This window comes from Vicugna pacos, chromosome 5 (assembly GCF_048564905.1).
Source record: "Vicugna pacos chromosome 5, VicPac4, whole genome shotgun sequence".
In the NCBI taxonomy this organism is placed as follows: Eukaryota; Metazoa; Chordata; class Mammalia; order Artiodactyla; family Camelidae; genus Vicugna; species Vicugna pacos.
The window spans coordinates 34198405-34222692 of record NC_132991.1 but is presented as its reverse complement, the minus strand read 5'-3'; the positions used below and the strand labels follow the sequence as shown (position 1 = coordinate 34222692).

At 37.4% G+C, this 24288-nt stretch overlaps 1 protein-coding gene across 12 annotated transcripts in view; it reads right to left on the bottom strand.

Moving 5' to 3' along the window:
• Positions 1–24288, bottom strand: part of PKP4 (plakophilin 4) — a 210803-nt gene that overhangs the window by 82160 nt on the left and 104355 nt on the right. For 8 of the 12 annotated variants that reach the window (XM_072961006.1, XM_072961011.1, XM_072961008.1 and 5 more), the window contains one exon: positions 17341–17453. The exons of 1 other annotated variant lie outside the window; for it this stretch is intronic. In XM_072961006.1, coding sequence (XP_072817107.1) covers positions 17341–17453 — 113 coding nt within the window. Of the gene's footprint in view, positions 1–17340; positions 17457–24288 lie in introns of those variants that run through there. 3 more of the 12 variants (XM_072961017.1, XM_072961018.1, XM_072961016.1) reach the window with 2 other exon arrangements.

Below are 24288 nucleotides of genomic sequence, written 5' to 3'. Positions count from 1 at the left end.
ATTTTTCCCAGGCCAAGTATGGATAGCTATTTTCCCACGCGGATATTTCAGTAAGGCAGAGACAAGAAGGTAAACGTGTAGAACAGACAACGAAGGTAACTGCTTTGCCCAGCTGGGGCAGAGGAGGGCAGGGCAGAGGAGAGCAGCTGGAAGGCAGACAGCTATCCCCACCCACCACATTAGCATCCCTAAAGGGCTCTGAGAACGCCAGTCTGAAAAAGCACTAGCCTACAGACTATAAGGATATCTTGGCAGTAACACTCAGAAAGCAATCCTTTGTAATACTCAGCTACATTTTGGGGAGCCTCTCCCAAATCTACTTATTGTCTATTCACAATTAATCTCAACAAAACCAAAACCAAAAGCTCTTCATCCAAATTCACAATTTTTCAAGACTGAGGCTCCCTTCTGTGTTCTCTTTATCATGCTAGCAGACCACAGAACATTTTCTATTGGATGGAGATTGATTTCCTTCCTACCAAAGGGCCACTGGATATCAGCAGTCAGAAAAGTGAAACCATGACAACATGCTCATAATTGTAGTTTATTATTCTTTCTGTGTGTTATGGTTTTAAATTGCCCCTGAAATTGGTATATGCGTATAATCAGAACTAAGCAAGGCACAACAAATGAGACAGGGCAAAGGATCTCTTCTTATAACTATTTATAATATTTGAGGGTGATACTGAGATTAGGGGAAAGAGAGGGCACTTGAGTTAAAAGTGATGTCCTTAACGTAGGATGCAGCTGCTCCTGACCCATCAGCAACGGGACATGAGCCCGAATCCCCTTCCACTTGTGGGGTGGATTTGTGCCGATCCACGTGTGCCTATGGGGCAAACACCTGGGTGACCAACAGAAGGAGCAGGCACGAGGGCTGCAGGAAAGCAGGTCTGCTGCTGCATGGAACACGAGAACTTACAGTCTGATGCACATATCTCCTCTCAGCAACACTTTATGTGAAAAAACTGGCCATGCTCTCAGAACGTGCCTTTACAATTTCAGTCTTTAAAATGTCTACCTGAGCACGGTGGGGGCCATTTTTGGTCTCATTACCGACTCTATTTGGTTCTCATCCTTGTTTCCTCAATTCTTCATTCCAGTTTTCCCTTATGCTACTTTACCATATTTTTGGACCCTTTTAACATCTGCTTAAAATGAATTTCAGGAAAAGGTAAGATAAAAAGACATAATATTATAACCAGTCTCTTCAAGAGAAAATTATGGCTTGCTGCACAGCAAAAACATTAAAGGCACAGGACATACCAAATTAGCCCTTTAAACAATTCCAGTAACTTTCACAGGGACTAGAGGTGAACACATTTCAGAAGATGTTAAATATTCTTTGACAAAAGCATTTTGTGTAAGTGCTCTGCATCTATGAATAAAAGATCCAGAGGACCACAGGGGAAGGGGAAGATCAAAAAGAATGTAGTTCTAGACAAAAAGGAGACAAACAGTTCCCTCTGGTGTTTCCATAAATTATACAAGAAGCATGACTTCTGTTTAAGACCACCCCACAACAGGTGTTCCAACCAGTAAAAGCAGAAATCAGTAGAGAAGGGTTTTCTAACATTTCAGCTGACATTTGAAAGAGTGAAAGCAACTGAGATGAAAATAGTAAAACGGCTAAAAACACCAACCTCTCCTTCCTAAGTATTCTGCTATAACGAAGGATCCTATTTAGGCAAAGAGTCAAGCCTTGAAATAGATGGGCTACTATGAATTATTTGTGTTGATGGCCTACAAAATGCTACTGTTTCTCTCCTTTCTGTTCTCTCAAATTCCTCCAGAGGCAAAGAAACAGAAAGGGGGAAAAATTTTTTTTAATTTAAAGTGAGGAAAGAAAGAGCATTCACAAATATATTCTTTTGAGAAATATATAAAACAAATCAGATCTTACATTTTTAAGGAAAGCTGGCACTGGTAAGGAGCAGAGCAAGGGCCTGTTTTTCTACTTGTGCTACGTGAGACCGAGCACAGAGTTAACATGGGACTAGGCCGTAAAGATCTGCAGAGATACACTGGCTGGAATCCCAAACCTTTAAAATCTGTCATTATACATAGCTTTGTTTATGATATATACAATTTCATTCTGAATATGTAGAATTTAAAATGCTTTAAAAAGCCTATATAAAAATTTACCTAAAAGGAATTTTAAGGTGTTATAAAACTAAATGTTAAATTAAACTTGTACCACCCTGATTATTTATACTGTTTAGGCACTCAAAAGCAGATGATTTATTCACATACCATTTTCTAATACTCATTCAAAGACACTATCAAATTTGGTGTGTGTCTAAAGAATGATATTCACTTTCTGCCCACTGATGACCTAGAAGAAAACTGCACTTTAAAATTTTTATAAATAATTAACTTTATTTCTAAGGAAACTTTTATTTTCATTATGAGTGTAAAAAAGGAAGAATATGATATACTTCTTAAACTTCTGCTTTGCTTTGGAAAAAATTATGCTTCTCACTGGAACGGCACTGTCAGCTCTTGATTCGTGGACAAGCACCATAATCAGCTGTTTCAGTGCTGAAGGAGGAATGGATGCACATACGTGGGACAGAGTACTGACCCAGCATCATCAATAACTGTCCAGGAAGAATGGACACAAAAGGACACAGCCAACATCTGGCAGAGCATATGCTGGGCTTCTAGGTAGTAAGACTTACAGGACCCAGCAAAGTGGTTCTAGAACACTCCAAATCTCCCCTGAAAGCTCTCTCGGATCCCTAATTTGTCCCACAACCCCTTACTTAACCTCTTCTCTCTTATCCCTCACACTTAAGTGTACACAGTTTCCAAACTACTGAATAGGGGAATAAAACAGAAAACCGCCTGTTAGAATGAATGATAATGAAAGACCATGATGACACTGGAAAACAAAGTGTCTTAGAACAGCATTCTTGGTACCTAATGGGTGACCCATAAGCACTGCTCAGTATGGAGCAGGCCCTCCACGGCACACAGACAAGGCAAATGGCTGGACCAGCCTGTGTTAAATTCCTTGTTTCAACATCCGGCACTCTCCTTTTAAGAAATATGAATGAAAAGAGGAGTAATGGTTCACATCATGACAGATGAAGTGGCTGACCTGCTTTATCTTTCTTTCCCCTTTGCTCCCTATCCCATTCACTGCCACAATGAGCCAACATTATTGATAGAAAAGGCAGTATGAAGTATATCGCACATATTGTGTAGATTCATAGCCTAATTTAACTTACATACTCTTCATTTAAACTAATGAAGAAAACATCCATCACTAAAATTTTAAGAAATATGACTATCCTAAAAATGAAGCAATTAAGTTTTAACCATAATTTCAGTCAGAAAATTAAAAGCCCAATCACTTAACACTTAAACTTTTTGCTATGCAACATTTAAAACACACATGCTTACATACATATAAAACAAAATAGTGTAATGAACCCCCTGTGTTTTCATTACCCAGCCCCAACAATAAAAAAAATGGGAACATGTGGTGGTCACACTTATTTCATCTATAAATTTGCCCACTATTTTCTCTGCATTACTAGATAATTTTGAAGCAAGTCTCAGATACTACTTCAGTAATAAATACTTTCGATGTCTCTCTAAAATACATACTTTTAAAAGCCCATAACCACAATAACATTATCACACCTAAAAAAATTACCAGTAAAATTCTTCAGATCAACAAATATCTAGTCAGCATTCAAAGTTCCTGTCTGAATTTTTTAAAATAGTTGTTTGAATCAAGACCAAAACAAGGTCTACACATTGCATTTGGTTGCTATGTCTTTAAAAAATTCTTTTCATACCTAGTTTTGCCCTCCCTTATTTTTTTTTCCTGTTTGAAATGATTTCATTTGCCCTGCAGAATTCTCAACAGACTAGATCTAACTAACAGATGAGCACAGTGTCATTTAACATGTTCCTCTGTCTCTGATCTCCTATGAATTGGTACTTTTAGCTAGATGATTGAGCAATTTGGGGGCAAGAATCTGTCATAGGTGATGGTTTGCAATTCCCATTGCATCACATCCGAAGGCCGTAATTTCTGTCTTCTGTAGAACATAAGATGGATCAGTGAGTTCAGGTGCTGTCAGCCTGATCCATTCACTGTAAAGTTTCCCATCATCTTTTCAGCTAATAATTTGCGCAGCCACTGATGATCATTGATCTAGGTACATTATTTTGTTAGTGGTTGCAAAAAAACCCCCAAAATCCAAAAACTCAGCCAAGATTTTAACTTCTAGACTTGTTCTTAATGTACTATTCTGGTCAATAGTACAGTTTCTACCTCTGTATTTATGTTCATAAAGAATACAATATTACTATTAGCAAATAGTCTTTACTGAAAAGTATTTTGCTAATATTGCTCAGGAAATAGATATAAATTTGTAGTTTGTACTTCCTAAGCCCCAGTTCTTATATGATGGTTGATAATTTTACCTGAATTTTCTCTATGGCTCAAAGAGCCTTGCTACTGATAAGGTAACTAAAGTTGGGGATAGAACAGCCTTTAATTGACTTATTTTGAAGCAGAAACAACAGATCATAGGATCCTAGAATAACTGGCTGATATTTGTTCTTTTCCAATTAAAAAAAAAGGCTAAAGGCTAGAAGAAATGAACACATATACCCTGAAGACATTTCTCCCTGGCTTATAAGCAGTCCAATAATGCAAACCAAATAAACTATTTGACAGTGGTTAAAATGTATAATTGTTTAATACAAGATTTTTAGCGTGAAAATCTGTAGCCTACAGGCTTTTTCCCTCTTCAGTTTTAGCGTGTTTTCCTCCCTATTTAATTGTGGAGTAAGACAACAGCAGAGCAGAAAAAAATCTATGTAAAAAACAGATTAGATTGATTTGTTATTAAATAGATTGTGAAACCTCAGGGAGGAGAGCTATAATAACAATTCAGTCACCACAAATTCTGGCAAACTTGTCAGTTGTGTTTCCTCCACTTGGCAGACATGCCATGTTCATTTTTATGGCAAGCTGATTAACTGCTGAAAATGCACTAATGGACAATTCTCACTTTTAGGTAGATAATCACATTTCCAATTTCCTTTTCTATACATCATTGGCTTAGAGCTGTATACAGCAGCAGGTCTCTGAAGGGCTGAGGAAACATCTCATCACCCACATCTTTCTCTGTGTCCTTAACCTGCCAAATGGTAATGAGAATGTGAACTTAACACCAATCTTCCTTTATTTCATCATAATGATTAAAGTCATTAGATGAAGGAATGGTAAATCGCCCCTACCCCAAATAATGAACTGCAGAAAGTACATTAATGGCAAAGTTTTTCAAGATTGTTTTCTAGAATCTTTGAATTAGTTATCTACAAGACTTCTTGTAATGTCTCTGATCAACCAAGAATAGAGATAGCTGTCACTCCAAAGTTTCCATTAGAGACATTTTTGGAGAGACAAAATAGTGGTAGTGAAGTAGGGCTGGGGAGTAAGGGTTTTATAGTTGCCTTTATATAGCAAGAAGTTTCTACATAGACTGTGTCTATCTGCGGTGGTAGCGTGGAGGTAAATGGAGTGCCTAAGTCTTTCCAGATCAATTTCCAGACACCTCAGTGGAAAAACCAATAGAATAACACTATCCTTTGGAGAAAATATCTTAATGTTAAATTCATGTGTACTGTAATAATGAAAACCAAAGCAAAGTAAAACACAAAACAAACCAAAAAGGAAACCCTACTGAACAGTAAGCAGATAACGGGTACAGAGCACTGATCAGCATAAGTGTGTATTATGTAACAGGTGCTCAGTAGCTATTGTTTTCTCCTGTCTAAGAGAGTTACCAAGTATTTTTACTTAAGGATATGAGAGTCAAAGACCTCCCTTGATAGAGCCAGGACAGACAATGTAATCTGATCAATACAGCACTCTTCAAAAATTAAAAATAATAAAATATAGACATATATTTTATGCTGATATTTGGGTGCTTTATCATAGTTACACACTAGCAAGGTCCCTTCTACTAAATTGGAAATCCCAGGCTTTTGTATCTTTGTATTTCTACAAGAAAGCAAAGGCAGAAATATTTATTGAGTGAATTTATAGAAGACATCATAAACATCTGCAGAAAAAAATAAATGCAGAGTTACTAAAGGAAATGTGGAAAGAGAAAGAGAAAGCAATGTCAGCATCATTTGTTTGGTCAGATTAGGAGAATTTGGGGACCACTATCATATATCAGATAAGAGGTTGTTTCTCCTACATATCTGTCATAATACTAAAGATTTTCATTCTAAAAATAGATTAACAGAGTGTACTTTTGTGTTGTGATGTACTAAGGCCTGTACTGTTTTAAGATATATATCCCAGAGTTATTTCAGCGCAATAAAACTAATGACAGAACCAAAAAGAGTAAGCCAAATTACCCATTAGAAAAATGGGCAAAGGATATGAATAAAAGAGGAAATGCAAGTGGATCATAAGGCTATGAAAAGCTACTCAATCTCACTAGTCATCAAGAAAATATAAAGTAAAATGAGATAATGTTAGACTGGTAAAATTCAAAGAGCCTGCCTAATATTAAGTGTTGGTCAAGAAAGAGAGAATGAGAGCCAGAGAGAGACAAAAAACCTGGAACTTTTCCACACACTGCTTAGAGTGTGCAATTGTTGAGGTACCTGAGAAAGTAATTCAGCAAGATCTAGAAAAACTGAAAATGTGCATTCATTATGCCCCAAATATTCTACTTCTAATGATGCCTTTTCTAGAATCTTACTCATGTAAACCAGGAGATAAGTTCCAAGATGTTCACTACTGCTTTACTTTAAATATTTAAAAGTGGAACTTAAATGTTCTGCAATAGGGGAATGGACAGTTTAATTTTCTATGGCATAAATATATAACAGCAGTTGAAAAGTTAAACTAGATCTACATATATCAATATGAATAGAGCTCAAACATTGAGCAGAGGAATCAAGATGCATATTGACACATGGATTATACCACTTGTGTATGTTAAAAAAGCAACACAAAACATGGGCCATGGGAGTATGTGATGTTTACATATTATATAAAAGTATACAAAGTAAGACTATATACTACTATCTAATACCTACTAGGAAGGGAGAATGGGGCAAAGAGGTCTTGAATTTTATGTTTAACGTATTTTTTATATAAAAAAGTCAAAATAATGAATTATCAACACTTTTCAATTCTGAGATGTAAGTACCCGAATTTTTCTCATATTATTCTCTGTACTTTTTAGTATTTTTAGCATTTCTCAAGACAAAGATTAAAAAACACAAAATAATTGTAATAGGAAAATACAGGATGGGGAGAGGGTATAGCTCAGTAGTATAATACATGCTTAGCATGCACAAGGTCCTGGGTTCAATCCTCAGGATCCCCATGAAAAAATAATAATAAAGAAATAAGTTAAAAATAAATAAATAAACCTAATTACCCTCCCCCCAAAAGAAAAAAATAACAAAAAGAAAATATAGAGTTAAAGCAGTCATTAATTTCTATAAAGCAGTAAAGGTAAATTTTCCTAAAAACTATCATGAAATAAACTATATGGCCTATTTAAATTATAATTTATCAATATATATACATGGTTAAAAAAACCTAATGACTAAGAGCAGGGGCTAGTAATATAATCCTTGTATTGATTCAGTAATTCATCACTGTTAAATATTTTAGGAATAGTAATTATAAGATGTGAACTATGAAAAATTAAAGAAAATGAAATAACATTATTTTAATTAAAACAGTTCTTTAAAAGTTAATTAAATAATGGCATGGTACATATATTTTAGATGCATGGGCTTCTGAATTTTTAAAACTATTTTCCTCTTCATTAGTTAGGAAAATTAATACAGTGGGCTGCCTCTATATTTAACCAAATATATTAAAATAGTCTTAATCTGAAACTTTGATTAAGTATGAACTCGATCTCTTTTTATTGTTCTTCCTAACCATATCACCAACTTAACATTTTAAAATGCTCAGTTTAAGAAATAGGTAATTCATTTTGAAATATTTATTCACTATGATTAAAACATTTTGTTTGCATAATGTTCTAGGTCTAGTATTTATGAAAACTACTTGGCCTCTTCTTAGGTTAAAATAATTTAGCTAACTGGAATACTGGTTGAATTACCTTGGGCTCACGCCCTACAGAAGGCTTAGTTTATGTAAGTTTAATTCAAAAGTGTAGAGACAGTTGCTACTTGGAATTTTATGTCCCAGATGAAACTGGCTTATGACTGGAATAGCAATGAGAAGTAACAATTAAAATGCCTTTTGGAAGAACTGTGCTTGAGTAAACTGCTCCAGAAAGTGACTTGTGTAGAGCTGCAGGTCAGCCACAGACTCATTTGTATCTTTCAGATGTGTTACTCCTTACTGTGTTAACACAGGAGAGTTGTATCATAAAAATTCAGTGTTACTAAACTTGCTCAGAAGTGCACCCATTTATTAAATATTTGCTGTAGAGATCCCAAAGAGGGTTTCTGATAATCACATTCAAATATCAAATAGTTTATTCTTCATTTAGTCTGAATTTCAAATGAACTCAAGACAGCTTTTGTTTGTTTGACTACTAAGAGTCACTAGTCACCAAATACAACACTAAGAAAGGAAATTTGCTAAACTATATTCTGATGAACATCAGAGGACTCCCAAATAGCTTACCTACTATGCACATAAAACTAATTCAACTAGCTCAGCAATATACAAGGACTTGCAGTAACAGAAAGCAAAGGAGACAAAAAAGAAAGCAAGCCCTTGTAAGGAATATGAGGATGAATAGAGAGGCTAAGGGGAATCTTTACAACTCCCAGTGCCTCTCCATACCTCCAAACTAAGAATGCCTGAAACAGAATCCTTGGGATTTTCCCTTCTTAAAACCTGAGACATAGTAGCATGATTCTCAATTGCCAAAAAGTGGAAAAAACTCAAATGTCCATCAAGTGATAAAGGATTAAGCAAAATGTGGTATATCCATACAATGGAATATTATTTGGATATAAAAAGGTATGAAGTACTGATACATGCTGTATAACATGGATGAACCTTGAAATTATCATGCTAAGTGAAAGAAGCAAGTCACAAAAGGCTACACACTGTATGATGCCATGTACAAGAAATGTCCAGAAGGGGCAAATCCACAGAGACAGAAAATAGATTAGTGGTTTTGGGGGGCTGGAGGGAAGGAAGAATGGGGAAAGAGTGCTAATGGGTTGAAGGCTTCTTTTTGGGGTGGTGAAAATATTCTAAAATGAGAGTGGTGATGACTGTACAGCTCTATGAATATACTGAAAAATCCTGAATCATACCCTTTAAAAGTTATGAATTTTATGGTGTGTAAACTCTATCTCAGTAAAACTATTATTTAAAAACCTCAGGTTTTGGCTGGTGAGAACACTGAAGGTCAAAGGGACAGAACTTTATCAAGCATCTTCCTGAAGTGGTACACTAAATAAGCAATAAGATGTCAAGTCACAAACATTCCATCTTTTCAAAGACTTCATTTTTAAACGATGTACCATTTGAGGAAGTGTATTTCACAATGACTTAAAAATATCTGCTGAAGGAAAGACCTGACCCATGAAAATGCCTTTTTTGCTACTGTCAGCCCTAAGCCATTTTCAGAGTTTTTAATAGTATCAATGGGAGCCTGATGGGTACTACTAAATGATCCTATAAAGCATAAAAAAAAAAAAAGCCTGAATGGTAGTGGGGAATCAAATCTTTTCATTAAAAAATAACAGTTCTTTTCTTAAATGGAGATAAGAAGACTATTTGTCAAGATGGTATGGCCTTTTTGAAACCATAAAGAATTCTATTTTAGCAGAATTTCAAACTAACTGAAAACAAAGAGATAATCTCAGGAAGAGTGTGAAGTCATTTAATTTCAATATTGCCACCCATTCCCTGCCCCCACATTCAGTGGATACATATGGACAGGTTATTTCTCAGGGTCTAGAGTAACTTTCTAAAACCCATGGCAATCCTTTAAAGGACAGACAATGTGAAGGGGCTAAATGCTTCCAAGTGGCATAAACAAATTTTAAAACAATGTGCAAAAAATCAAAACAAAAAATTTAAACTCTGCTTTAATTCCAAAACTTGCCACCGGTGTTTTTCTACAATTATTAAAAGGTCCACCTTTCAGGTACCTCTTTTTGACTTCAACATAAATGAAAATTTAGTGCTTCATCTTAAGGAGCAGACGAGCCACGTTATTTACAAGATAAAATATGTAGACCCACTTTATGTGCCCCAAGGAAATAAACTTTCTATTTTACCAACAAATGTTCATCTAGAAGTAAATGAGAAGTGAAGTTTCTGTTTCTGGGCAATGGTCAGATTCTAAGCCTGCTATGAGAAACAGTTTTAAACTTCTGTACTATAAAATTTCAGAGATAATTTCTTGAATTCTGAGATGATCAAATTTATATTTACTGACTCTTCAATTTGAAGTATATTTTCTTCTCCTGCCACAGTTTTGTTACCCAATAAGCTGAACCACTGGTGTAATTTGTCTGCTTGGATGAAACACGCAGCACAGGCCGTACCCTGTACACTTGACAGCCGAGCTGGCCTTGTAGTAAGTTGTTCCCCTGGCCAAGGCCTTCACCCACAGAGTGCAGGTTGCCACTGGCAGCCTGTACTGATTCCCAGCCACTGCTAAATTAGCATCCCTTGGGTGCAGCTCCAAGCTACTTACCTCCCTGAGAATTCCTCAGGCAGGTGAGAGCCATTAGAAGTTAGAACAAGCATATCAAAGTGGGAATTTAGGAATAAGATAAAAAGTTAGCTGGAGGGAATTATCTCAATCTTAAATTTTAAAAAAATCTTTTTTGAAGATCATGAAATGCAGCAAACTTTTAAAAGTGGTTGTCTCTTTCTAGGGGCTAATGGAAACGTTCTATATGTCAATCATGATGGTGGTTATGTAACTAAATGTCCAAATGCCAGAAATCATAAAACTGTATGCCACAAAGGGTGAATTTTACTGTAAGTAAATTATACTTCAATAAACCGGACCTAAAAATAAAGTGGTTATCTCTGAATGGTAGAACTATGGATTTTTCTCTTTATACTTTCTTGAACTTTACAAATCGTCTAAATGAGCATTCTGTAACTTCACAGTTAAAAAAAAAAGTTAGAATGCTGCTTTGGCCACCCCTGTCCCCTTCCATGCCCTTGGGAGTATAGATGGGCAGGGGTGGTCCCAGGGTGAGGGTAAGTCCCCTTGCTGTAGCCCCATCCAGAGGAATATGAAGTAGACTAAGGTGAAAACAATATCCCACTGATGATACTACAAAGAGAAAAAGAATAAATTCTATATTCATCAAAATTTGGACTTGAAGGTTTTTGCTTAGCCCAAGAGAATGAAGAGATTTAAAGGGCATTATTGTCCTGTGAGGTGCCTGTGCTATGAGATTCTCCTGGGATGTGCTGTACCTACGTCAGTGTCCCCTGAGGACCATTTCTGTTGCTAAGGCATGCGCACCGGCACAGTGACCTGCAACACAGGACCTCTCACATCTCAGTACCCACTGCCACCCATGCTCTAAAGGCTCTGTGGACAGAAATAGTCATCATGGCATGCTGCTTGCCTGGAAAACCTGAAACTGATCCATCTATACATATGCTAAATATTATCCTCCAGCCAAACTGGAGAGGCAGAGTGGGCCTCTGGGGGGATTTTAGCTAAGCTGTTTTTCCATCCATTTATATTTCATTCAGTAATCAAAGAAAGCACACTACGAGCCTGATTTTGTAAGTTAGAGAGAGACTACTGGGGACACTGTTTGCCTTATCTTGCAGTGGTCTCTCAATGACAGCTCACAAGAGAAACCACTCAAGTCTCAGCCCCAGGAACAGTGAATCCTCCTGAGCAACCTGGTTTGTTTTCGTCTTCTAGACACTGAATCATGTAATTCATTAGTGTTTCTTTCTTTAGCATGACTACTAGGACACTCAGAGCCAGAGTGGCTCTCTACTCGCAGCTAATGCATGGAATATTAATAACATACATTTTGTAAACTATTTAAACCTTGGCTCCATCTTATTTTTCTAGTCTTCCCTTTGCCCTAATTCCCTCACTCCACTGTTGGTTTCTGTATTTTCTAAAGATGTTTCAAATACATTTGGAGAGGTAAAATATTAAATAGTACATAGATAACTACAGTGTTAAACGCAGAAAGGTTGTAACTTTTCAGTTAACTGACTCTACAGCCTACTTTCTATGAGATGAAATATTAAACGCACAGAAACTTTAGTATACTCAAAAAATGCAAAAGTCAGTATCTTCTCTATTGACTGATCCCATAGCCTATTTTAAATGAGGTAAAAATTAAGTATATATATAACTATACTGTACTCAGTATAAATGCAGAAAAGAAATAATTTACTAATTATTTCCACAGTGTACCTTTAATCAGGTCAAGTACTAAAATAGATAACTATTAAATGCACAGATAACTATAGCATACTTGGTACCAAGGCAGAAAGTCTGTAAATTTGTATTAACTCACCCCACAGCTCATCTTCAGGATTTCTCAAAGTTGGAGTGATTATTTTTGGTCTAATATATCATTTTTGGATACAAGCACCATCAATTCCAGATTAAGGATTATTATATATTGATATTGCTTATGCTATTACTTGTGTTAGTAATGCTCTTCTGCAGTCAATAAAACAAACAAATGAACAATCATATTACACATGGGTTTTTATTACATCTTGTTTGGAAGAGTACTACTTCCAAAGGGTCATTAATAGAAAGCCTAGCAATCATTTTAATCACTAAGATTTTTAAAGCTCTCAGGAAGGCGCACTGTAAGGGAACTGCCAGTGGTAATTGTGCAGCTCACTTTTTAGGACACTTCCTAAATAATTACATGCAGAAGCCCAGTTTTTCTACTATAAAATGGGAACACCTCATGGCACAGGTTAAAAAAAACCCATCTTTGGTACTCCAAGTGTGAGGAAACCGAATTTTAGAGCCATTTGGGAGAGGGCTCTACAGTATACTATTTAGCACAATATTAGAATCATTTATTAAACAGGACCTCACGCCACTGCCTCCTCCTTATTCACAGGGTGAAGCCAACATGGCAAAAACTTCGGACAACTGAAAAAGTAAATCAAAGTATTCATTATCCCTTGAGATTATATTTGGACTGGGAAAAATAAGAAAATCTTGCAGATCACCTTACCAACTCTGACACAGAATCTAAATCAAACAATACGGAAGATAACTCGTTTTCAAATCCCCCATCCTGCTGACTAAACTTACTTCCACGTAAGAAGGAGCTGAATCAAAAGGAAGCTTCCTGGCCGTAAGTAGTGACCATACTTTTCATTTCCTTTGAGCTAATCAGACATGGCTGACAGGAAAGAGGGCTTGAGTCTGGGAGCTATTTTCTCTTTTTCTCTATTTTTAGATTTTGGTTCCAAGACTGATGGTGGAGACTGACCAGACACTAGGGGGATCTTTCCAGTGACAGAATAAAAACCTATGCTCCTTTCACTAACACCATTTTCTAATGGGCTCCTGCCAGTGTGCAAACCTCGTGGTCACAGAGCAAAGTAAATGTGTCAACAGTCTTTTTAAGGTTCACTGAAAAGCACACTGAAAGGTGTGAAGAAGGCAGATATGAGAGAGGGTGAATAGAAACCTGGAGATGCCAAGTAGATCACCTAATGGTAAAGCATCCTTATTCGAGAAACTCAGATCACACGGGGCTTCATTATGTTTCAGTACTCACTCAATGAACACTTAGCAAGGGTGCCTGCACTAGGCACTGTGCCAGGGCTGTGGGGGTGGGTGAGCCTTACCACCTCAAAGGAGGGACAGAGGGACAATCATGAAAGTTCAGAGGAAGAGAGATGACTTTCCTGGAGAAATCTGGGAAAGGCTGTAAGAAAGGATTAGCACTTAGAGGTATGAAGAATACATGAGAATCCATAAATTTGTTTTCAGTGTCTGTGAGAAAGGGCAAAGGGTGGAGGGCGGTATAAATTGGGAGTTTGGGATTAGCAGATACAAACTATTATTTACAGAATAGATAAACAAGGTCCTATTATATAGCACAGGGAACTAATTTCAAGAATTTGTAACAACCTAGACTGAAAAAGAATATGAAAAATATAGATATATGTATAATTGAATCACTATGCTGTACACCAGAAACTAACACAACACTGTAAATCAATCATAATCCAATTTTTAAAAAGTAAAAATTAAAGTAAGATAAAGAATACGTAAGAACCTAACGTGAGACGAGAGGAGGGCAACAAAAGTGGATCGATTACCATTCCAACTGGAGTTCACTGAATAGACACAGCCTTACTCCAGTTATGACTCCATTCCATACTAGACTCCTGTCCTGCTGCCTGGCCTCTCTTCACTCTGATCCACATCCTACACTATCAGGACTGCCTCCAACAACAAGTTTCAACGTATCTCCTTTATAGACTTAATGAGGTTGAAGCTTAGCATTCCCTAGTTTCCCACAATCCAATACCAGCTTTCCCTTTCCAATTTCATAAGCCTCTAGGTTCTTTTAGGACATATCCAAGACACTACACGCCTCTTGGGGCTCTAGTACAGCCACAGTGGGGATCACACATGCCCCTGCAAACACTTTCCTTCTTTCTTGGGTCAGCCTGGCTCCCATTTCTACAGGACCCACTCATTCACTGGATGCTCACTGACTGAGCCCCAGTGCACGTCGGGCACCAAGCCAGGCACTGAGGTCCAGACACAAAATCCTAAATCACTGATAGTAAGTATTACTCACAGTACGTATTTTACTAGCAGATTTTTAACAAAGTTATAGAATTAGCTAATTCAGACTATATAACCATAAAATTATTCAACATATTAAAACTTAAATAAAAGTATAGAAAAATAAGCTAACAGTCATGCATGTTATCAATAACCCCCTCACTTAACAGATGTTAACATTTTTTGTCATGTTTGCTCCAAACGGTAATCTTAAATAAAATGTTACAGATTTGGCCAAAGCCTAATTCCTGATAGCTTCCTCCTCCCCTTCCTTTCTAGAAGTACCACTATCTTAAATTGACGTCATTCCAAAATAGTTTTTATACTTTTATTAGACATGTACTGAATCATAAATAATTTCACACACTTTTTAAATTCAGTATTGGGTATATTTTGAAATGTTCATAATGATAACCACCTATGTAACATAGTTTTCACTTGTCTATTTTGCAAAGGTGTCCATGTTGACACATGTAGTTATTCAATTTTAACTGCTCTTGAGTTTACTTATCCACAGTTCATTTCCCATTTCTATACTGATTCTAGTTTTTTACTTTTGTAAATAATGGTACAATAAGCATCTTTGTACCTCTCTTCCTGTGCACACCTGTCACACTTTCTACAATGACATCAAGTTCTTTAAGTTTTAAATTCTATTCTCCTGCCTGCTGATTCTCACTCATCGTTGAGTTTTTTCAACTTGAGTTTTTATTATCTGATTGTGAGTTCATCTTTGGTGATGTTAGTTTCTCACCTGGGGATTCCTGAATAATGCAGACAGTTACATTCGGGCTTCAGACCCACATGTGGTGCACACTGAGGGTTGTCCTTTGAGGGTCATGGCTTAACGCGGTGTTCCTAAGTTCAAGTGTACCACCATGAACACACAAAGCCTCATACGTCGGTCCCTGCAGGTGTATTAAACCTAAGACTAGTGCTTTTTGGGGCTTCAACTGGGTCAGGGCCTCCAGCCCTGGCAGCTCAAATGCTTCTGGCTCCGGCTTTCGGTTCTCTATCTCTAGTATCTAGGGATTTTCCTTTCTCCTTTGCCATTTCCTCCAAGTACTGACTTGTATTATTGATATATCAAGTATTTCTAGGAGTTTATTAAGAAAAGTTTTATGTTAGTTTAGTTGGCTAAACTGTCAGAATGAAAGTCCTAACTGAAATCTTTAAAACTTGATTTAATTTTTCTAATAATACAAAATTATATTTGAAAAAAATCTTTTGGAAATATACAATACTGCATTAAGTTTGTGAATTGCTTTTTATGGTGCTAAAGATATCGATAACCTTTAAAAAATACTGAATAAAATTAAAACAAATTTTTGTTTTGACAATTTTAACATCCTTGATAAATTATATAATTGAGTAGCACAAAGCTAGAGTTAGAAATTTTTGATTTATAATTTTACAGATTGCTTATAATTTCTCTTCCTAGAAAAAAAACCTGCCTGGATATTTTTTAAATGATCACATAGTTTGATATCTGTGTTTAAAATGTTTCTTGATCTTATTTGTTATGTTTTATGCCTTACTAAACATACAAAACTAAAATATGCACAACTGTTAAGAGTCAGAGATAAAAAAAAATTCATGAGAATACAACTTATCTGTCTCCTATTTTAAATGCATAGCAACCAGCTGGGAAAGAGAAACTACAGACAGCATTCTATTCACCAAGAAGGACTTTTTGGCTACAAGTAACAGAAGATACTGAGAAGCAGAACAATTATGATGTTAGGAACAATGGAGAGACAAGTTACTATGGGCACATACCTACTCAGGAGTAAACAAACCAGGCTTAAAAGTGCAAGCAACAGAAGTATTTTATGGTAGGCTTCACTGGAATATGTAAATACTAAGAAAGGAGCCTCCAGATTGGATAAGCAGTGATTTCACCATTTGGAGCTTGTGGCAATAATTTATGTAGTAATGATGTTTTAAAACAGCAGAAGAGGCTATTTAAATATAAAACAATCCTTGTGATTAAATGTGTGTTTTCAGTAATATACTAGCTTTGTATTTACTATATTTGACTGTACAATTACCTCACATAGTATTTTGTATAGTACTTTTACAGAGGTCTGGAAAAACCCAAGGTAAACTGAAGGTATTTTTAGAAGCTGGCTAAATGTTTTCACATAGAAATATTTCTTAGTTAAAAAAAAAATATATATATATATACACACACATATATACACATATATGAGGTTTTCAAAGCCAATCAGCTTTACCAACTAACTAGCAATAACTAGCAATTAATTGTGAAAAACATCCATTAACCATGTCTACATTTAAGAAATCAAATCTCTAAAGGCAGTATAGGAGCTTTTGCTAGAGAAGCTTACCAGTGCCATCCATACAGAACGTTTCTGGCACAGGATTGAAGGTTAATACCACAAGAGGTTTCTCAAAATTAGAATAAATTGACATTTTTGTCAAATTCAGGAAGGCAGGTTAACAGTGACAACACTAGAAAGATCATTCACTGCATCTAGGACAACTTAATATGGCCTGTGACTGCAAGACCTGTAAGAAGATCGAGCCATTGGCCCTGTACCTGGTGCTGGCGATGCTGGGTGATTCTGCTCCAAGCCTACATCTTTCTAGCTGACTGGCCACAATCTGCCTTTCCACCTCCAGTTCTCGGGTGAGTCGCTGAAACTGAAGCTCCTGTGAGTCAAGGAAATAAAAGGCATATAAGGCACCAAGTTTGCTCAGGCAGATGCATAATTCATGTATGTCACAGGAAACACAGGAACATACCCATAACACAATGTTATAGTGTGGCCTTATGAAATTGGGGTTTTGGGTAGAATTGCCGGCCAAAACAACCTACTAATTTATAGCTTTTACAAAGTCAAAGGCACTAGAATATGTGCCTTTGTTTGGAGCTGGAAACATGTAGATCTTTATTTGGCCTTTTTTGGGGGGTGAGGTTCGAATTGAACCTTCAAATGGTACTTTTGCTAGTGACATATTAGATGTAAGGTTTGCAGAGTCCTTACTTGCTGTGCCTGCATTAGAGGCACACCAGCCAATACAAACTCTTCACCCTCAGCAGCTAATTTTTACATCCCTCATGCTGTGCACTAGCACAGCGTTAAAAACAACTGCCACAACAAGACTCACTTGACCGTGTTTGATACAGAGCCTTTTAATTGTTATGAAAAAAAAAAGCACAATCCCACAGAAAAAGTCTTGCTATATTTATCTACAATACAAATTTTTTCTACTGTCACAAATGCATTCATGTGTCACAATATGAAGGGAAAGGAGAAAAAAATAATGAAAAAGTCTGAGCCATAATACAGAATTTAAAATTGTATTAAAAAGCTAGAAAGACTGTCTAAGGAAATTATATTCTTCATTCTATGATGCACTATGAAGGCAAAGAAGTTCTATTCTAGGAGATGTTTTAACATTATTTGTACTTATCTCGTTGATACCTTGACAGGATTTTAACAGGAAGTATGCGATGCTACAAAATATCTACAAATCAAATCAAGTATACTCTGAAGGTGCTAAGCCACAAGTGACATCCCCAGTAACACCCCCAGCTCCCTTGTGCCGCAGTAACTCCTCACAATTCTACTCAAAGCAAATGCTGAACTGTAAGCAGTTTAACTGGACAATGGCTGCGAGTTCAAAATACCCGGCAGATGAACCCTATGCCTAGAAACTACCCTTAGAAAAGTTTTCAGAAATAAAACGACCTTAGTTTTGTTTATAATTATAATATTATTGACAATGTATTTATGACAATGTCTATTTGCTTGCCATGGAAAAATAAAAACAATTTAATTAAAAAGTGTACTAACTCCCTGTGGAATCAGGCAAATGTGCAATTACTTGACAGCACTGGCTGTGCAAATTCTACAAACTATTTTTAGAATAATTCTTAAGAAATAGTCCCTGAAGTCCTTATTGCTTCCTGACATTGAGAATCCTTTTCTAGAGAGCCCAACTGGAGTGAGTGTAGAGGGCAGGGCCTGAATCAAAAACAGCTGGCTCAATAACACTGCACAACAGGACCATAATCTGTGAGTGGGATGTTGCCTACCTCTGCTTAACAATTCCTAGGCCACAGGCTTTTAATAAATGTTCAACAACAAAAGATGAGATCAGCTATAACTGTGCAACACTTGGTAACAGGGTAAGATAATTATTTTAAGGACAAATAGTATGGTTACTTCACATTTAGTCTTTCTTTGCCCTTAAACGGTATCATATTTTTTGTGATACACTTCTATTCTTTCCATTATTTTGCTCAATTGTTTATTATATACCTCTTTTCCCAGAAGAACGGCTGCTTGTATCAAGCTAGCCCAGGAAAGGAAATATTCCCCAAGCCATCAAGTTACTTTTCTCAGTTCTGTGGCTATTAGGGATTGAGGGCTCAAGTGTTTTCTTCATTTTGGGATGGCCAAAATTTACCAATGTAGGATTAAGGCACATTTCAAATTAGAACGTGAAAACAATTTCCAATAATAGAAAAAAAATTCTATTTTAGTGGATTTTTATCATGCTTACAGCTGCCTATGGCCATTTGAGCATCCTTACAAAGAAATGGGGGATTTCCTGCTTGAAGGCAGAAGTCAATATTTACTGTCCCACAATTCCTTCCCTCAGAAGAAGAGACAGGTGACTGGCTCCACCAAGAAGATGCTCGACAGTGACTCAGATGCTGAATCCAAGACGCTGACATCAGAAAACATGAAGCTCGTTTTCTCTCTTTCTTCTCCCTTTCTTCTACTCCCCTACAGTAGGATTCAAGGTCAAGTTTCTAACATGGAAAGGACCTGCACACAAACGATGTTTATGCTTGGTGGCAGTGGTAGTGGCAGTGTTTTCTTTACTTGATCTGACACAGTTCCTGGAAGCTTGGTCTCAAGTCTTGTTCTCCAGTTCTTGCAACAATTGTGGGAATTCACCTATAATCACTTAATAAACACTTTTCTTCTTTCATCATGATCCATCTGTTTCTTGCAACTAGAAACGTTGACCAACACGTGTAGAAACCATTTATGGTTGTCAAGATGCTAGAAGAGCCTATGTACCCACGATGCAGCTACATTTTCTTAGAAGTTGGACTATTCCTTCCACATTCATGTGGACCGAGTAAAGGCCACACTGTATCCCTCCTGGCTGTGGAGCCCATAATACTGAACATCACTGGCTGCTTTTATCAAACCATTCTATCCTTTGTTTGCCCACACTTTCCACAAGTAGGACATCATCAAAGCCCTCAAAGCAGACAGTCAGGAAGCTAATTTGTAATGGTTACCTAATACCTGTGAATATTTACAAGTAACATATATGTATGCTTTGTTGTAAAATTATGAATATTACATCTACAGAATATAATTTGAACTCCCACATGTGACTGGCACCAAGATGGATGAGTAGGATATAAAGATTTAACAATTCTGTCTCTACTGGTTTCTTTGATGTGGAAGATAGCATTACCCAGTCATATAAAAACACATGTAATGATTTCCAAAATCACACTCATTAAGATGATTATGCTGAGATACCACCTATAAATTTTACATTTCAATATTTTATCCTCTAAACATAGAGTGTGAAGGCTGATTCTTACATAGATATCTAAAACTGGACATCTAAATTATAGGGGAGTCCTTTGAGAAGAACAAGGAAATCATGCTAAAACTGCCCATGATTTGGTAGCTGACAATTTCCTCCTAAATTCTGTCCAACAAGACCATAAAGAAACTTAGAAAGCCAAAGCTACTAACATGCCATAGAAATGGAGTCAGTTTGGGGGGACAGTATGCTCAATGGTAGAGCACGTGCTTAGCATGCACGAGATTCTGGGTTCAATCCCCAGCACCTCCATTAAAAAAAAAATCTAATTACCCACCTAAATAAAAACTAAATTAAAAAAAAATGGAGTCAGTTCACATGTGTTTGGAAGCTTTTCTTTATATTGACCTCATCTCTCTCAGGTAAGTATAAATATTCTCTGAAAGTCAAGGTAACAGAAGAACACAAAGATTCACTTTCATGAACTTGGATGGCAACCAGAGATGCACGGTCTGAGACGGCCCAAAGAAGGACTTGCCGCCCCAGTAGTCAGTGCCTTCAGGGGCGCTCCAGTGGCAGAGAACCTCCTTGCCCAAGGGCATGCCCTTCTGGGTGTACTGCATCCAGCTGCCGATTGAGAGGAGCCCAGATTTGCTCCAGAGCTTCCTGTGGGCTTGATCGGCCTACATGGTATTCAGACTTCTCCCCTGCCCAGGCCTGCCTCTCCCCACCCTCTCCTCCACACATGCTGGTCTGTAATAAACACCCTGCATGCAAGACTCCCCTTCCATGAGAACTCACCCTTAGACAGTACTGGTTTTTTGGCTTCCTTTTATAGGATAGAATTTTTTTCTCACTCCCATATCGTGAGATTCTTTAAATGTACAGAAAAACTACAGATAGTAACATAATGAGTTTTGCTGAACCCCACCCAGCTCGAGCAAATCTTACTATTTTGCTACATTTGCTTTAGGTTTTCTGAGAGAGAGAACACAGATACAATGAAGCCCGTGGTTCTCTTTCCTGGGTTCTATTTTTCTCTCTTCCTCCCTCCCCAGATGAAACCATTACCCTGAATTTGGTGTTTAATACTCACATGAATATTTTATATTACTACTACTCCATATATACATATATATATACAGAGTATATATATATACGGAGTATATATATGTATATATATACAATATATACATAATATATATTGCTTTGCATATTCATACAATTTATATTAATAGTATACTACACCCAGTCTTCTGCAGATTGCTTTTATTGTAATACGATTTTGAGATTTAGCAATACCAGGACACATAGATCTAGTTCATTTCCATTGCTCAATAGTATGCTATTGTATGACTCCAGCACAATATATCTGTATGTTCTCATCATGATGAGCCCTTGAGTTGTTTACAATTTTGTGCAATTATAAGAATGCTGCAAAATAAGCAGCCTGTATAAATCACTTTGTGCACATGTGCCAGACCTCTCCAGTAGAGATGGAGAAGTGGAACTACTGGATTGAAGGCTATGTTCATCGTCAACTTGATAATGGTTCTCAAACTACTTTCCAAAGTAGTTGTACCAATTTATAATCCAGTCAGTAGCGCACGTGAGTTTCAGTTTCTGTATATTTTCACTTATACTGACTTGCATTTTGGGGCTTAAATTTCTTCCTTCCCTCCTTCCTTCTCCCTTCCCGTAATCAGATAGGCATAGGATGCTATCTTGCATTCATTTTATTTTGTATTTCCCTGCTAACCAGTATCTTTTCATGTTTATTGGCCATTTAGGTTTTTAATCTCATAGATATGATAAACTCTCAGGGGGAGACGCTTCCCCTAGGGCTACCAGCACCCAACCCTGTCCTCTTCTGTGGGACAGGTTTCCCAATATCCTTACACTAATGTTGTAGCTTTGCAACCTTTGAGGTTTAGGCAAGGGATCTCGCAGAGTCCTCGCCTTGGGCAGCCCTCAGAGGGCGTGCAGCATGTGCTGGCAGACGGCCCCTCTGCGTCCCCTAGGCCTGCCACGTACCTTCAAGGTGGAAGCCAGCTTTACTGCTTGCTTAGCTTAGGAGACTGTCTTTCTTGTTGGTTTTCGTTTCTGTGAATACTTTCTTGCCAGCTCAGCCTTGCTTCTAAAAAAACGACTTAAATACTTTATTCAGCATATTTAATTTCTTTCAGAGGAAAGACTGGTTAGGGTATTGAATATGCCAGCAATGGGGCGTCTCCACAGCTTTTTCATATTTTCTCTTAATTTCTCTCAGCTACTTTCAGGGAGAGTTTCTCAGTATTTCCTTCGGTTCACTATTTCTCTGTTTGCCTCCTTAAGGGTTTACCTCATCTATTTTACTTTTCTCCAATGACAGTATTTTCTGAGACTTCTAGTTGGTCCTTTTTCATATCCATCTGTTCCTGCTGCTCATTTGGAGTGAAACCTCTTATTTCTCCCTTCCTATCTAGGTTTACCTTTACCTCAACTCCAGGTACCTCAGCCCTAAATGAGGCTTTAAATTGGTGACTCCGTGTTCCTTTCAAACAGAAGTAATACTACATACACATCAAGTCACGAGGCGCCTGTCTCCTGCCGCTGGCTTCCAGAAGCCCTGGGAAGCTTTCAGCACTAGGTACTTCCTCTCCCATCTCCTCCAATAAGCAGGAAGAGCACCACTCCAGACCCCGGCTTCAAGGACTCTGGGGTAGCACTGAAAACAGGGCAGACTTCACTTCACCCTCTTGTGGCCTGGTCTCTCTCACCCTCATTAAATCCTCACTGACGGCCAGCAGTGACCTATCTCCTGACCCTTTCCAATTGTGCCCAATTAAAGCCTCATTCCAGTTTCCAAATTCTCAGAATACTCTCCATCTCTGGGTTACTAAGACGACTCTCCACCTACAGGCTTTAATTGTAATGTAGTTCTTTCCTGAAAATACTGCTTTTTCTGACTGCACTCTGGTAAGGACTATGCATTCTGCACACAACACACCTGAGATGCCACAGAGCAGGGAGCTGGCCTTCTCCTGGCTCCTCAGAACCTCTACTTATGAGCGGGAAGTTGTGTACAATATTCTTCATTCTTCTCCTGTCAGTACAATCTGTAATCATACTGCCTCCTACGTCTTTGACATTAATAAGCCATGTTCTTTTTTTCCTAATTGGTAGAGACCATTACTCTTCCAAACATGTGCAAAAGCTCCCCGTGCTTTGGGGCTCGTGCCATCCAACCATAGGTGCCCACCTGTATCACTAGCACCTATTTACTCCAAGTTGTTCTAACTGATTCACTAACTCAGGAGTGGCTACAAGAGTCACCACCGCCATGATGGTAGCCATTAAGAAAGAGCAGTAGGCATTCCTATCAGGCCATCAGCAATGACACACTCAGCCTCCTGTCCCCACATTCTCACTAATTCTCAGTTCCCTTCCAGACGTGGTGGAGGCAGTGTTCCTTCTGGTCTAAGGTCAGCCCCTCCACGCTGTCTTGCCTCTTCCAGGATCTTGCTTCTCTTTCTTGAATTGTCAGTTTCCACTCAGTTTAATGCTCAAATCTTTCTCATCAGGATCTCAGGACTTCTTGATCTCAGTACTCCTCAATCTCTGTTTTCTTCCCTAGTTGACCTATACTACCTTCTATTAAATATTTATCTTTAAATTGACTCCTTTTTAAGATAGTGTCTTCCCAGTATTAAAATCATTGAAATCCTGGCTTCTAAGGCTTCTGTATAATTTTCTTAACATAAATTGAAATACATAGTTTTTAAAGACGTTCTTCTGTGTACTACAAATCAATTTACATCAGCAGTACATGACACCAGGCGTCAACATACCTTTCCCTGTCTATTCATCTCAGTGGGAAAGTTCTGAGTACTGGTTATACCGAAGAAAATAAACTGACATGGTCATTATTTGATGCAATCAGTACTTAACTAAGGAAGCATTCTTATTTCAATCATTGTTG